Source organism: Hoplias malabaricus, chromosome 4 (genome assembly GCF_029633855.1).
Source record: "Hoplias malabaricus isolate fHopMal1 chromosome 4, fHopMal1.hap1, whole genome shotgun sequence".
In the NCBI taxonomy this organism is placed as follows: Eukaryota; Metazoa; Chordata; class Actinopteri; order Characiformes; family Erythrinidae; genus Hoplias; species Hoplias malabaricus.
The window spans coordinates 18,664,261-18,676,249 of record NC_089803.1 but is presented as its reverse complement, the minus strand read 5'-3'; the positions used below and the strand labels follow the sequence as shown (position 1 = coordinate 18,676,249).

Here is an 11,989-nt window from a genome sequence, read left to right as displayed (position 1 = left end):
GTGATTTCATTCAAATAATTTGGAATTATATCAACGATATTTCAAATTAATTCCCGTCTTTCACTAAATATCCTTTTTGGAACGGCATTGACAGAGTTGTGCCTTTTACTGTAAACTGTACTCAGCCAGAGGCGCTGATCCCTGCTCCCTCACCGCAGCCAGGGTCTCAAAACTGAAACCCAATGAGCGCCAAGGGTACTAACTGAAGCAGCCAATAGGGGGCGCGCTTGGGTCTCGCTGCGCTGTGATTGGCCTGGATTAAGCTGTGATTGGTCCATGCCGCGCTGTAATTGGTCCTCAGTGCGCGGTGTGTGAAGTGTGGTCCGGAGAGTGGAGGAGTGGAGCAGAGGAGAGTGGCGGGTGAATGTGGAGAGCGGAGCCGGAGAAACAGCGCTCTGTATTGGGGAAGCCGCAGAGCGATGGCCGCGGGGCGCGGGGGTCTCCCGGTGTCTACTCTCCCATTCAGCGTGGACGCGCTGATGAGCGACCACCGGAGCACGAGAGACGAGCTCACGCCTCATCACAGACCCGCAGCCCCTCCGCAGGACCCCTCCTCACGCCCAGGGGTCTTCCAAAGAGCCTCCGGAGCTGCGTCTCCCGTTAAATCCGAGGCGTCCGACCAGGAAGACAGCGCGTGGGTCATCACCTCCGCCTCAGCGTCCCCTCCGCCACGTACGTTCACATTACACACGAGGGACTTCCCCGGGTCAGTTCAGTAGACACGTCGGACGTGCGGGAAAGTTTGGACACCCCCTGCTCGTAGCAGTTGACGAGGGGGTGTTATATTAAGACTCATAGTCTGTAAATCGGTTTAGACCTCATAGGTTGAAGGGTTGGACTCTGCTGGACAAGTGAGAGGTTCACTTGAGTGAAAAAGGTCACATCCTCTAAACGGAGAAAACCCATTTGTGGAAATATTATAACATTCAAACATTAAAAAAGTGGGTCTTTTGCATAGGCAGCATTTAGTTGTATTTTTTTAATCATGGAAATAAGCAGCAGCCGTGATGTAAAATGTGCAGCAGTGAATTTTCAGTAGAGGATTTTAACAATAAATATTTACTCAGAAATACAACGATACATGGTTTGTCCAGAGGAGACTAGACTTGTTCATTTGAAGAGTGAGAGTCACTTTAATATTGATGTATTAATGCAGTTTTATGGTTAATGCCAAGTTAATCTCCATTTTACATCAGCTGTTACCACTGGATGTTAAGATAAGATTGTTCCAGAAGAAGCGTACAGTGCTACAGATCTTATATTTCTGTCCCACAGATATATTTTTCTACTTAGTGTAGAATTAAAGCTTCTCTGTGCACGAATTTGTTATGAATAATATTTTGAACATAGCCAGATATTCACAAAAAAAAACAAGCTAAATATCCGCTTAATTAAATGCTATATTTATTCAATTTATTTACTTTCTCACATTGGTTGTTTACATATTCAGTCTTTCTGAGCACTCTGTTATGATTAGCACCACTGTTTTTAATTGTAACGTTTATTTATTTGAGATAAAAGAATATTCCATATGGATATAGAGCATTTTGGAAAGATATTCTTTATACAGCACAGTGAACACGGAGCTGATCTTGTAAACACTTTACATGGTCGTATGACCCCTCTCCAGGGTGGAAGAACGTTATATGGTTTCTGTGCAAAATGTAATATCAGGAAAGAAAACAGAATCTTTCTCAACTCTCAGTGCTGATTAAATAGATCTTAGTTTCATTTTGAAGAATTTCTGTTGGTTCTATCTATTTATCTGAGGGTAAAGAGCAGCTGAAATATTAGAATGTAAAAAAAAAATGACAGAAATTGAGATTCTTTAAAAAGCAAAAAACAGTTAAGAGCCCTTTTTACTGAGAGTGTAATAAAGTATTGTCCGACCTTAAAAACATAAGAAGCTTGCAATCAGAGCTAAAATAGGTTCATTTTCCGAGATTGGAGACCAAGTATTTTGTGATTCTCTCATGGTACAGGTCAGTTGAGTCCAGCCACGTGTTCTCTGAGAAAGCACAAGACCAATCGCAAGCCCCGGACTCCTTTCACCACCGGTCAGCTGCTGGCCCTGGAGCGGAAGTTCCGGCAGAAGCAGTACCTGTCCATCGCAGAGCGGGCCGAGTTCTCCAGCTCCCTCTGTCTGACAGAGACTCAGGTCAAGATCTGGTTCCAGAACCGAAGAGCCAAGGCCAAGCGTCTGCAGGAGGCGGAGATGGAGAAGCTCAAGATGGCTGCCAAACCTATGCTGCACTCTGGCCTTTCTCTAGGGTTTCCCCTCAGCACTCAGCCCCAGACAGCAGCACTTCTCTACGGACAGTCAGGACACATCCCCTTCCACAGATACATGCTCCCCATGCCTCCGCTAGGGATATACTCCACCCCCGTGGGCTACAATATGTATCACCTATCCTGAGAGGCATTTTCTGGATTTGTTATCCTTTAAATGAAGACTGGGAGTGATCGGTGCCTTACTGTTTTTGCCTGATGTGGTTTGGCTGAAATGTAAGTTGAGGAGTGAGTCAAGTGCCCAGAAATGTCCTGCCTGAAAGACCCTGTGTAGTTTTGTCTACAGCGGTACCATCTGTAAACAAGTCTACAAACTCTGACCAAATAAATGTCAATAAAAAGGTCTTCACAAGCCACAAAAGAGACCTTTCCCAAGTGCACCTTATCGGGAAGAATATGCAAGTTCAGATGCTGGATATACTGAGCTCTGTTTTGAATTTAATGGGCCGAAGATGGACAATCGCAGACCCAGTATCGCTTTTAAATCTTCTTCACCTTTGTACTTTAAGGATGTGGGCAATGAATAACATGGGAATTGAGAAAGCCGTTGGTGTTTCCTGGTGTCAACAAAGACCACCTCTCTGTATCCAACACTGTAAAAACATGATGTTTAAGAGTTAAAAATAAGAGTCACCAGGCTTTTTTTTTAAAGCAGCAGTTGGCCATTTTCTCTAATGATTCTTTTTTCATGTTAAAACACAGCCACTGGCCTGGAACTGATTTTCTAATAAAACTATTTTAAAAATGTGGGGGACCTGCTCTATGGAGAATAACCTGCTTCTTTCATGAAATACAAAGTAAATTGGTTGTTCAGCTCATGTTGTGCTTTAAAGCAGTGGGGAAATATGTAAAAATAGTAAATAATTATTTTGATAATAGATAAAATACTAAGAAAATTAAAGCATTGGCATTTTCATATTAAACATTTAGGGTGGCCCTGTAACTTTCAGTTATAACTTCAAAACTTTATACACACACACACACACACACACACAGTGAATGTTCTAGGCATGTAATGGGGAAATGTTAAGCAGTGGTCAGTATTGTACGATTTACAGGCTCGAGGACTATTGAATTGTTTTAATGCAAAACAATCACCAAGTGCTATTTTGTATTTTTTTTTTTTATTATTGTTTGGTTGTTTTTTTTTCGTTGTTTTTTTTCAAATCCACAATCTTTGATCTTTGATATTCACCTCTTTAGCCTTCTAGGTATTTGTGTAATGGCCACAGTTGTATTTATATAAAAAGAAATGCTCTGTAATATATGTCTCATAGCCGTTGTGCATTGAATTGGTGAATGTAAAGTTGATTTTCATTAAATTTGACTTTCAGAGGAAACTTGATGAGTTGATGGATCAGTGGTCCCACGTCTCAAAGAGGAACTGAGAAAACGTTTTTCTGAGAAGGTCCCGATTCAGTTATGACATATTTTGTGGGGTTTGATGACCACAGATTTAAGAAGGTGAGATAAGCTCGGCCAACGCAGGCCTCAGGGTCACTAATGCTTTTTAAATTGAGCTGCTGAAAAGAGGCTTTTAAAAGCAGCATTCATACTCATAATCTTTTGGAACCTCTGAGGTTGATCGGTACGGCTCCCTTTTTCATGCAGGTGGTCTGAGGAAAAGTTAATTAAACGGTGTCATTACATGACGCACTAAAACATTGGGCCAGTCCCAAAGATATTCAAGTGATTTAAACTCCCTCTGAGTCGTGCCACAGGAATGTGACCGCCTATTAAATTCCTAATACCGACCTAATCCACCTCAGTCCTGCTGTTAAATATGGTCGAATCTGGTATTGGTGTAATTATAGGTTGGTAGTCAAATGAGTATGAGCTGCTCTCAGGCTCCTACACTGGAGCTAATAAAAGTCTTGTGGGCTTTTACATATGTTTAAAGAGAATGCACCGCCGGTTTCTGGTCTGAGAGGTGTGAAGTCTTGCATTCTATTTCCCCCACCCACTTCCTCATACATCAGGTTTGTTCATTGTCTTTTTTTTCCCTGATGACACTAAATGAGCTCATGGCTCGTACATGCTTCACTCATACTCTTTAGTAGTGGGTGAGCTGTACTTCTCCACGTATATTCGGCTACTCAAACATGCCCTGAAGACTTAGTCTGACTTATAATGTGGTGCATGAGGTCATTCATATTTGGCCAAACAGAAAGGTACTCTAAACCCACTCTACACTCGCAGTGAGAGAGCATATAGAGTACTGTGCAAAAGTCAGAGACCACCCTCTATTTGCTCCAATAGTTAAGACACAGCTGTTGTTAGAAAAATGCTCTTTCATTAATGACACTACACGGCATGCAGCAAAAGTGTGCCCCATCAGTGTAAACACACACAGCAACAGAAAGCCATCCCAGTGCCCGGTGAGCAGTTTGAGGTTAGGTTCCTCAGCTGTGGATTTTGAGGGAGAAGACATCACTGTTCCTTCACTCCCAACACCTCCAGGTTTCCTGCAAACAAAGACAACATCAAAATAAAATGTCAAAACAGAGGCTGTTGGACTGACCACCACAGACCTCAACATCCATTATATGTGTTTGCGATTGCATGGATTGTGAGAACGGAACAATCGAACCGCAGAATTCTGCAACTGAAAACAGGAAACATGGCACACTGAAATTTACTGGCCATTTGGACTGGAAATTAAACTTGGACCCACTTCCTGTGAAGTGTGTAGTTTTCTCTCTCAGGTCCTGGCTCATGTGGCCCTCCTGGTTTAGATGTTTCGTAGCTTCACTAGGTGTTTATCTTATGACCTCCAGCCAATAAGCCTCTCTCAGTTATACCCAGATATAGATCTGTGGAGTACCATAATGTGGTGAACCAGGTAGGGCATCAGACCTGAGGGCAGCGAGTGGCATCAGCAATTACACAACGCCAGCACATGAGAGCATGAGCCCTTTCAAACCGATGCTGGGTTTTCTCAGCTCCTCAGCTGTGCACACTTTATCTCAGATAAACACATCATCTCTCTCTCACTCTTAAAACTCCAACACTCACTAACGCTGCTTTATCAGATGGCGAATGCCTAGCTCCATGTCAAGCAGGCCCTTGTTTAATTGCGCTTGGCCTCCAATTTTGACTCAACCACTGTGAAATGATGTGTGTGTACAGCGCCGGGAGATAAGCAGCAGAAAACATTATATGAGTGGGTTCACCTTCTCTTTCTCACTTAACTGTGGCGCTCTCTGGCTCTGACTGACTGCCTCTCAGTGCCGTGGAACCATGTCACAATTAAGGCTGATTTCACAGTCCATTTCCTTCCCTTTGTTTTGAAAACAAGCGGCAGCATTAGTCTGATAACAGACTGTTTTTGAGGTGCAAAATTGCCTCTCGGCTCCAGAGATTAGCTTCGCTCCTCGGGGTTGAAACCCCCGGGTCGCCCGGGCCAAGTTTCCTCCACTCCTCTGTCTGCTTGGTGCTAAGCTTTGATTGCAACGGCCTTGAACTTGGGAGGTCCACAAAGGTGGCACCATACTTTACCTTAATCCAGATATAGGCCTTTAATGCACACAAATTACAGATGGTTTTGGGCTTGTGAGCAGATTTACGCTCAAAGCACTGTGACTTTGTTCTGCTCACATCAGCCAAGGCACAGATTGTATCTGAGAATTAGAAGCATAAAAAAACCAGCTGCTAGCGAATAATTATGCTTCCAGTCACCCTAAACAAGTTTCACCATCCTCAGTTTCAGTTTCAGTAAAGCACTTGAAGCTTTTGTTGGCAGAGGCCACTGTCTATTGCAGTTTCTTGTATTTTGTTTCCCGCTCATATTGTTTTGTTTAATGCTTCCCAAAACTGGAAATGGAGATGTGAAGCTAGATTTGTAAAAGCATCAAAAAGACATTTTCTCTGTGATCTTTCGGCTTGTAATGGCTCTTACACAATGGGACAAATCGCTTTCCAGGTAAGTCGTTTTAAATTACATCAAAAAGCCTGCGCTGACCCCGTCATCAAGAGATCGTGAGTTTGATCCTCAGTCGTGCTTTCGGCCGGTAGTTCATAACCTCGCTCTCCCTGGGTGGGCAGGAATGCCTTCCCTGTCCCGTGTGTATCTCAGTGGGATGCTACACAACATGGACATCTGTTTATTACAAGAACGGAAAGGGTTCTCTTCCATGAACACACACACTGTGTTGGCTGGAGTTGGAAAACAAGCGGCGACTCTCACACAAAGTGGCACAACACTGTCTATGTATTTAAGTACAACGTATCACAGAGTGATGTGAAACTTTTGGAACATCTCATAGGACACGAGTCCTCTCAAAAGTCCAAACTGGTGTATTTAGCACTGTGAGTGCTGTAGATGGCGCTCTTGTCTTTTTGAACTAAATAAAGCAGTGAGATTATAAAGCTTCATCAGATGAGTGCAGACTGATGGTCAAACAATGAGTCTGTTGGATTCCCCACCAAAATTATACAGCAGCATTAAAAGGATATTCTTGTTCCTCTATCTGGTAGTGGCTCGACTGAAGTTCTAGGGACTGGGAACGTTCTGAGGACGCACCTGTGAGTGTCGTGTGTTTACTGCCATTGCTGATTCATTGACCTGATGTCATGGGTGCTTCTGTGGTGTTATCATGTCATTTACGGCCTGGGTCTACTTTAGAAATGTGTGTAGGTGTAGAATGCAAATGTCGGTTCAGGAAAGCATTTGCCCCACTTCACCTAGCGTAATAAAGCCGTAAGCAGCAGGCTTATTCATCATCATATGTTGATGTTTGAACATATTCCTCAGTAAGTAATACACACTGCTCAGTGATCTCTGTAAAACCAAAGATTCATGTGCAGATTAGCATCAGGAGGAGTGACCCACATACAGACCTTTAGGACTTAAAGTGTTAAGTGTTTAAAATAAAGTATTAGTCAGAGTTGAGGGGTCATAGTCATAGTACAATCACACCGTGAAGTACTTTTACCAACTGTTTATTACATGGTTTGATTGTAGCCATCGTTTTATGCATTTTAGGAATAATGATTATTACATATTCATAGTGTGTAAGTGTTATTAAGTTATATACAACTGTTTATTACTTAGCTATACATTGGTCATAGTATAAATGTTTGACATAGAGTATAAAGTGTATTTTATAGGACAGGCGTAGTGTAGAGAGTTATATGACAAATTTGATCTAATCAAAGCGTAAATGTTAATTACAAGGTAATAGTTGAATCTTTTATCATTTACACACATTATTATTTTATAATTTATAGCCAGAATATGAATGTCTGTTACATATTCATAGTATAATCAGGCCGTTGCAGATCTAGTAAAAAGGCTGGGGAAAGAAATGCAGTACCCGGATCTATTTGAATTATATAAATTCGACGTTATGCAACATTTCTGTCACTTCACTTCACTAGTCCTGTTTTGTGAGCGATTTGATGTGTCAGTGTGGCTTGTCTGCTGTTGTGTAGCAGAGTCTAGCTCTAGCAGAGTGTATCCGAGTGTGGAACGCTGCTGGTACGTTGTGGTTTTTAATTAAAGGAGAAGTGAGGGGCAGCGTAATTGTTCAGAGCAGTGCACGACTGAGTGACAACTGGCACAATGGCTGTGATGTGCTGGAGAAGAAGCAGTATGACTCTGCTTTGGTGTTCTCCACACACACCTGCCACTATCGCCAGTTCCGCAGTTGTCTCCCAGCTCAGCTGAGCATGTGGGTAGCACACACAAGCTAACACACACACACACATTGGAGAAAACATGTTTACCCAAAAAGTGCTGATTGAATGTTGCTTTACCACAGATGGGAATTTATCACAGTGGGTAAAACACAATCTCGTATATGGTGACTCATGTAGATTTTATCTCTGCTCTATTCTCAGGTCTGAAATGTTTAAGGCTTATTGCATTATTTGAGTCACGGGTTAACGAATGAGATTTAAGGCCATACTTAGGCTCTGGGAACAGGTATAGCCTATAACCTATTTTAAATTTGTATTCTCAGTAACTGTTCACTCCAAGCAAGAAAGGCTTCTTATGGTTCTAGACTTGAGTGTGGGGTTCTTGGAAATATGTTTCTGCGGTATAGAAATGTTTGTAACATGATGTAGAGCAAAGGGTACTCGTGTCTTCTCAGTTCCTCAGATAAGGCTTAAAAATTTGTGTGAATAACCTCAAAAGTAAAACAGGTGTTACTTTTTGTTGTTGTTGGTGGTGGTGGTACATTTATTTAACGCTAAACTTTAACATTTTTTAGATTTAATGGACTTTCTTTATTTGGTCAGAAACAATTTAAGTTTAACTAAGGTTTTTATGCAAAAAAAACATAAGCTTCTTAATCCCCTTACAGAAATAGATTCTCTGCATTTGATCCCTCCGTGGTAGTGAACACACAAACACACACTAGTGAGCAATTCTCCACACAAACTAGGGGCAGTGAACACACATACAACTGGAGCAGGGGGGTTGCCAAACACCTCGGCGCCTGTGGAGCAGTTTGGGGATAAGGCGTCTTACTCAAGATGCACTGAAACATCAGCCATGGCTTAATTGTTTCTACCGGTCCCGGGCATTGAACCCATGACCCTCCGGCCTCAACCTTCTCTAACCTTAAGGCCGCGGCCGCACCCCTGCTATCTGGGTAAGACAAGAAAAAACCACAAGTCAGGGCTTCAGGAGCTGAACAGAAGGCCTCATGTTAGCTTTATTAGCATTTGATTTAAAAACTGTGGACCCAACAAATCATCATTAGCTAGGTGCTAATGTAAAACTAGGGGGTGACACTAATTCAGTATAAATATATATCGCAATATAAAATGTTGATTTTTAAACACTTTTTCAATATTTGAACATAGATTATTTACATAATCTTTCACTGACTGACGTTCATTACAGGGCACTGTCATCAATTCAGCACTCAATTTAAAATGTAGTTTAAAAATATTAATATTGACAAAGCTAATAGGTTTATGTTTGATGGTGATGTCATGTTTCTTGTTTGTTCCTGTTCTTTGCGTTGATTTTCTACTGTTTATATCAATATCGGAATCATATTGTATCAACCAAAATGAAGAAATATAATGCAATTTTGGTCGCATCGTCCAGCCCTACATACAACTACAATCCCATAGAGGTGGAAGCAGACATTAGCTTTAGCATGTATGAACTTTGACATGAACCAACGTCCTAGCACTAACAGTCATGGTTAATTCCTGAATTGAAGGTGATTTCCAATAGAAATGTTCTAGTTTTCCATAATGTTTTTTTTCTAAAGAACCTGTCATTGCAAGTTTCTTTCAGGAACCAAATGTGCTTTCCTTATACCACGACTTCTAGGATCCTAAAGTGTACAGTGTTTTCGTGCAGCACGAGAGTGTTCCTCTTTGTACTCTCTAGTGTAACAGACCTAGCTCTCATGTTCTGGTGTCTGTTTACACTGTGCTTAAGCAGGATCAGCTCATTGAGGGTTTGACCTAAACTCTTCAGGAAGTGCAGGAGTAGAACTGGATGTTTCTGCTCTAGAACAAAGCCCACAGAGACCTATATAATGTAAAAAAACAACAAAAAAACCCACACAGGCTATGATGGCGAGTCGCTTTTGTTTTTGTTGCGTGCCAGTGGAGGTCAGATTTGACCCAGCAAGGTGCCAACAAAAGGCTGAGGTAGGGAAGATCGATTTTCTGCTGCGGAGGTCTAGATGTACGGTGAGGCCCGGGCACAAAAGGCTTGGAAACAGAGCAGAGGCAGCAGTACCTTCCAAAGTGAAGCATACAACACAAAGTCTTTTGTTCCTGAGGGTATCATTATGGGAAATCCCTTTATCTTGTCTTCAAAGCCCCTGAGCAGGTGTGTGTGTGTGTTTATGAAACAGCTCCTGCTTTATTCGCTCTCCCAGGAGCCGGAAAACGAAGCTGACAAGTAGCACTCCTCCCTGTAAGATCTTTCCCACACAGGGGGTTTTACACGGACATTAGCAGCTTGTATTGGTTGTCAGTTACTGAACGATTCACCGCCCATTAGCATAGCGAGAACAGCTAATCCCTGTCAGTGAGAGTGACAGCTTTATTGTCCCTCTGTGGACATGATCGGTGTAGTGATTAAACATTACAGCTCTGAACGAGGTCTTATAGCATGAGTGTCACAACACAGCCTTGTATCTCCATTTTAGATTTTGTTTTTTCATATTTATAAACGTAATTAGAAAATACAGCTAGCCATTTACTTTATGTTAAAACGTCATGGTGAGCAGATTAATATAAACAATCCCAAATTAATTTCAAATGAAATCTCATTATATTAATTTATATTGAAAATGATTCATGCAAAATTTAACAATGTACGTTCTTTTTATACACGTTGTGCACAAGTCAGAGAGCACCGTTCTACTTTCCCCTTTCCTTGGTTATGGCTTTCCTAAGAGCTCCACATTCTTTCAGACCTATGGCTTTGAATCGTCTTCACACACCCTTCATAAAGGGATGGACAGATAAAATGGTGGATATTTCAGACATGCAGCAGGAGCTTCGTTTTCTCCTCCCACTCAAAGATGAAAGCTATTTAGGAGATCATTGTCTCTAACTTTTCATTTAGGTGAACTCCAGTTCATTTACTGTTATTTCTCCTCTGTTATGCAAGCGGATTATTCCGTATTATAACTAATCTACTCAGAATTAACTTCTGAATTAATATTTAGAGCTAAGGTATTTACATGCACATGAGCTTGTATCACTGCCTGCTCTCACCTTTGACGTTAAAAGGTGTATATATGAACGTACACTAGCCTGTATTGATTGATATATTAACATATTCACTGTGTTTTGTAGCATATAGACACTGAACAGCTAATTCAGAAAGAATAATGAGCACCTCTGATATATAGTGTAGTTATTTGAGGTTAGCGACTGCAGCAGCTAATCTCCATCGACGGCTATGATTGACAGCTTCCTTATCTCTCTATTGACACAGACGTTGTAGTTATTAAACAGAACACACATTTTTCACTGCTTTACATGTATATTTGCTTGTGTTTATTGGTGTGCTGAACTACGCCTGGCCTTTGCTCTATGATATAGAGAATGCAGCAGCTAATCCTCATCAGCGAGAGTGATCGGCAGCTGTGGTCTCCCTGTTGGCACAAACGGCGTGCTTATTAAATAGTCCAAATATGAATTTTTAGTCATGACAATAAATAGGCTACTGCTTTTATATCCCTCAGGCTTAAGTGTGCTCAGAGTTTGAACTAAAAACAAACACAGTGAAAAAAGAGGCCTCCATCTTCGAACTCTTTGTAGATCGCAGCTTGGACCCCCCCCGGCTATTACTGTCTGAGAATGTTATATCTCAGTCCCTGCGCCTCTCCATCACGGAATGTAGAGTCCATTTCTCCTTCCCTGATGCTGCTGAAGTGGACGTTGTTTTGCTGAATGAGGGCTTGCGATTCACTGACTCTGATCCCCGGGCAGCAAATGTTCTCATGTGAAGCTGCTTCTATTTTTTTTATGAGCCGAAGGTCAATAGGTGAAGGCATAGTAGGTTGCAGCCATTAGAAATCACTCATTGGCAAGAAGGAAAAATTAAAACCAGCAGTGAGCTAAAAATAAAAGCACAGCAAATGAATTCAGCCATGAATTACGCTTCAGTGTAAGCTCCCTCAGCCAATGAAGAGCAAGTCATCTATGCAAATGGGTCACGGTGTTGCCCAGCTGAAAGGAGACGTGTTCTCTTCTATGAGACTATTTTTAG

General features: G+C 41.7%; 1 protein-coding gene across 1 annotated transcript; it reads left to right on the top strand.

Moving 5' to 3' along the window:
- Window positions 1-327: 327 nt before the first annotated feature.
- msx2a (muscle segment homeobox 2a) lies at window positions 328-3,604 on the top strand. Its single transcript, XM_066669050.1, has 2 exons — window positions 328-672; window positions 1,983-3,604. Exons 1-2 carry the CDS (start codon window positions 420-422, stop codon window positions 2,414-2,416), a joined length of 687 nt encoding a protein of 228 aa, XP_066525147.1. The 5' UTR covers window positions 328-419; the 3' UTR covers window positions 2,417-3,604.
- Window positions 3,605-11,989: the final 8,385 nt, after the last annotated feature.

Excerpts from the sequence above, each read along its gene's own strand:
- msx2a (XM_066669050.1), top strand. The coding sequence starts at position 420 with ATGGCCGCGGGGCGCGGGGGTCTCCCGGTGTCTACTCTCCCATTCAGC. Across the intron at positions 673-1,982 it reads CTCAGCGTCCCCTCCGCCAC|GTCAGTTGAGTCCAGCCACG; the intron begins GTACGTTCACAT and ends CTCATGGTACAG.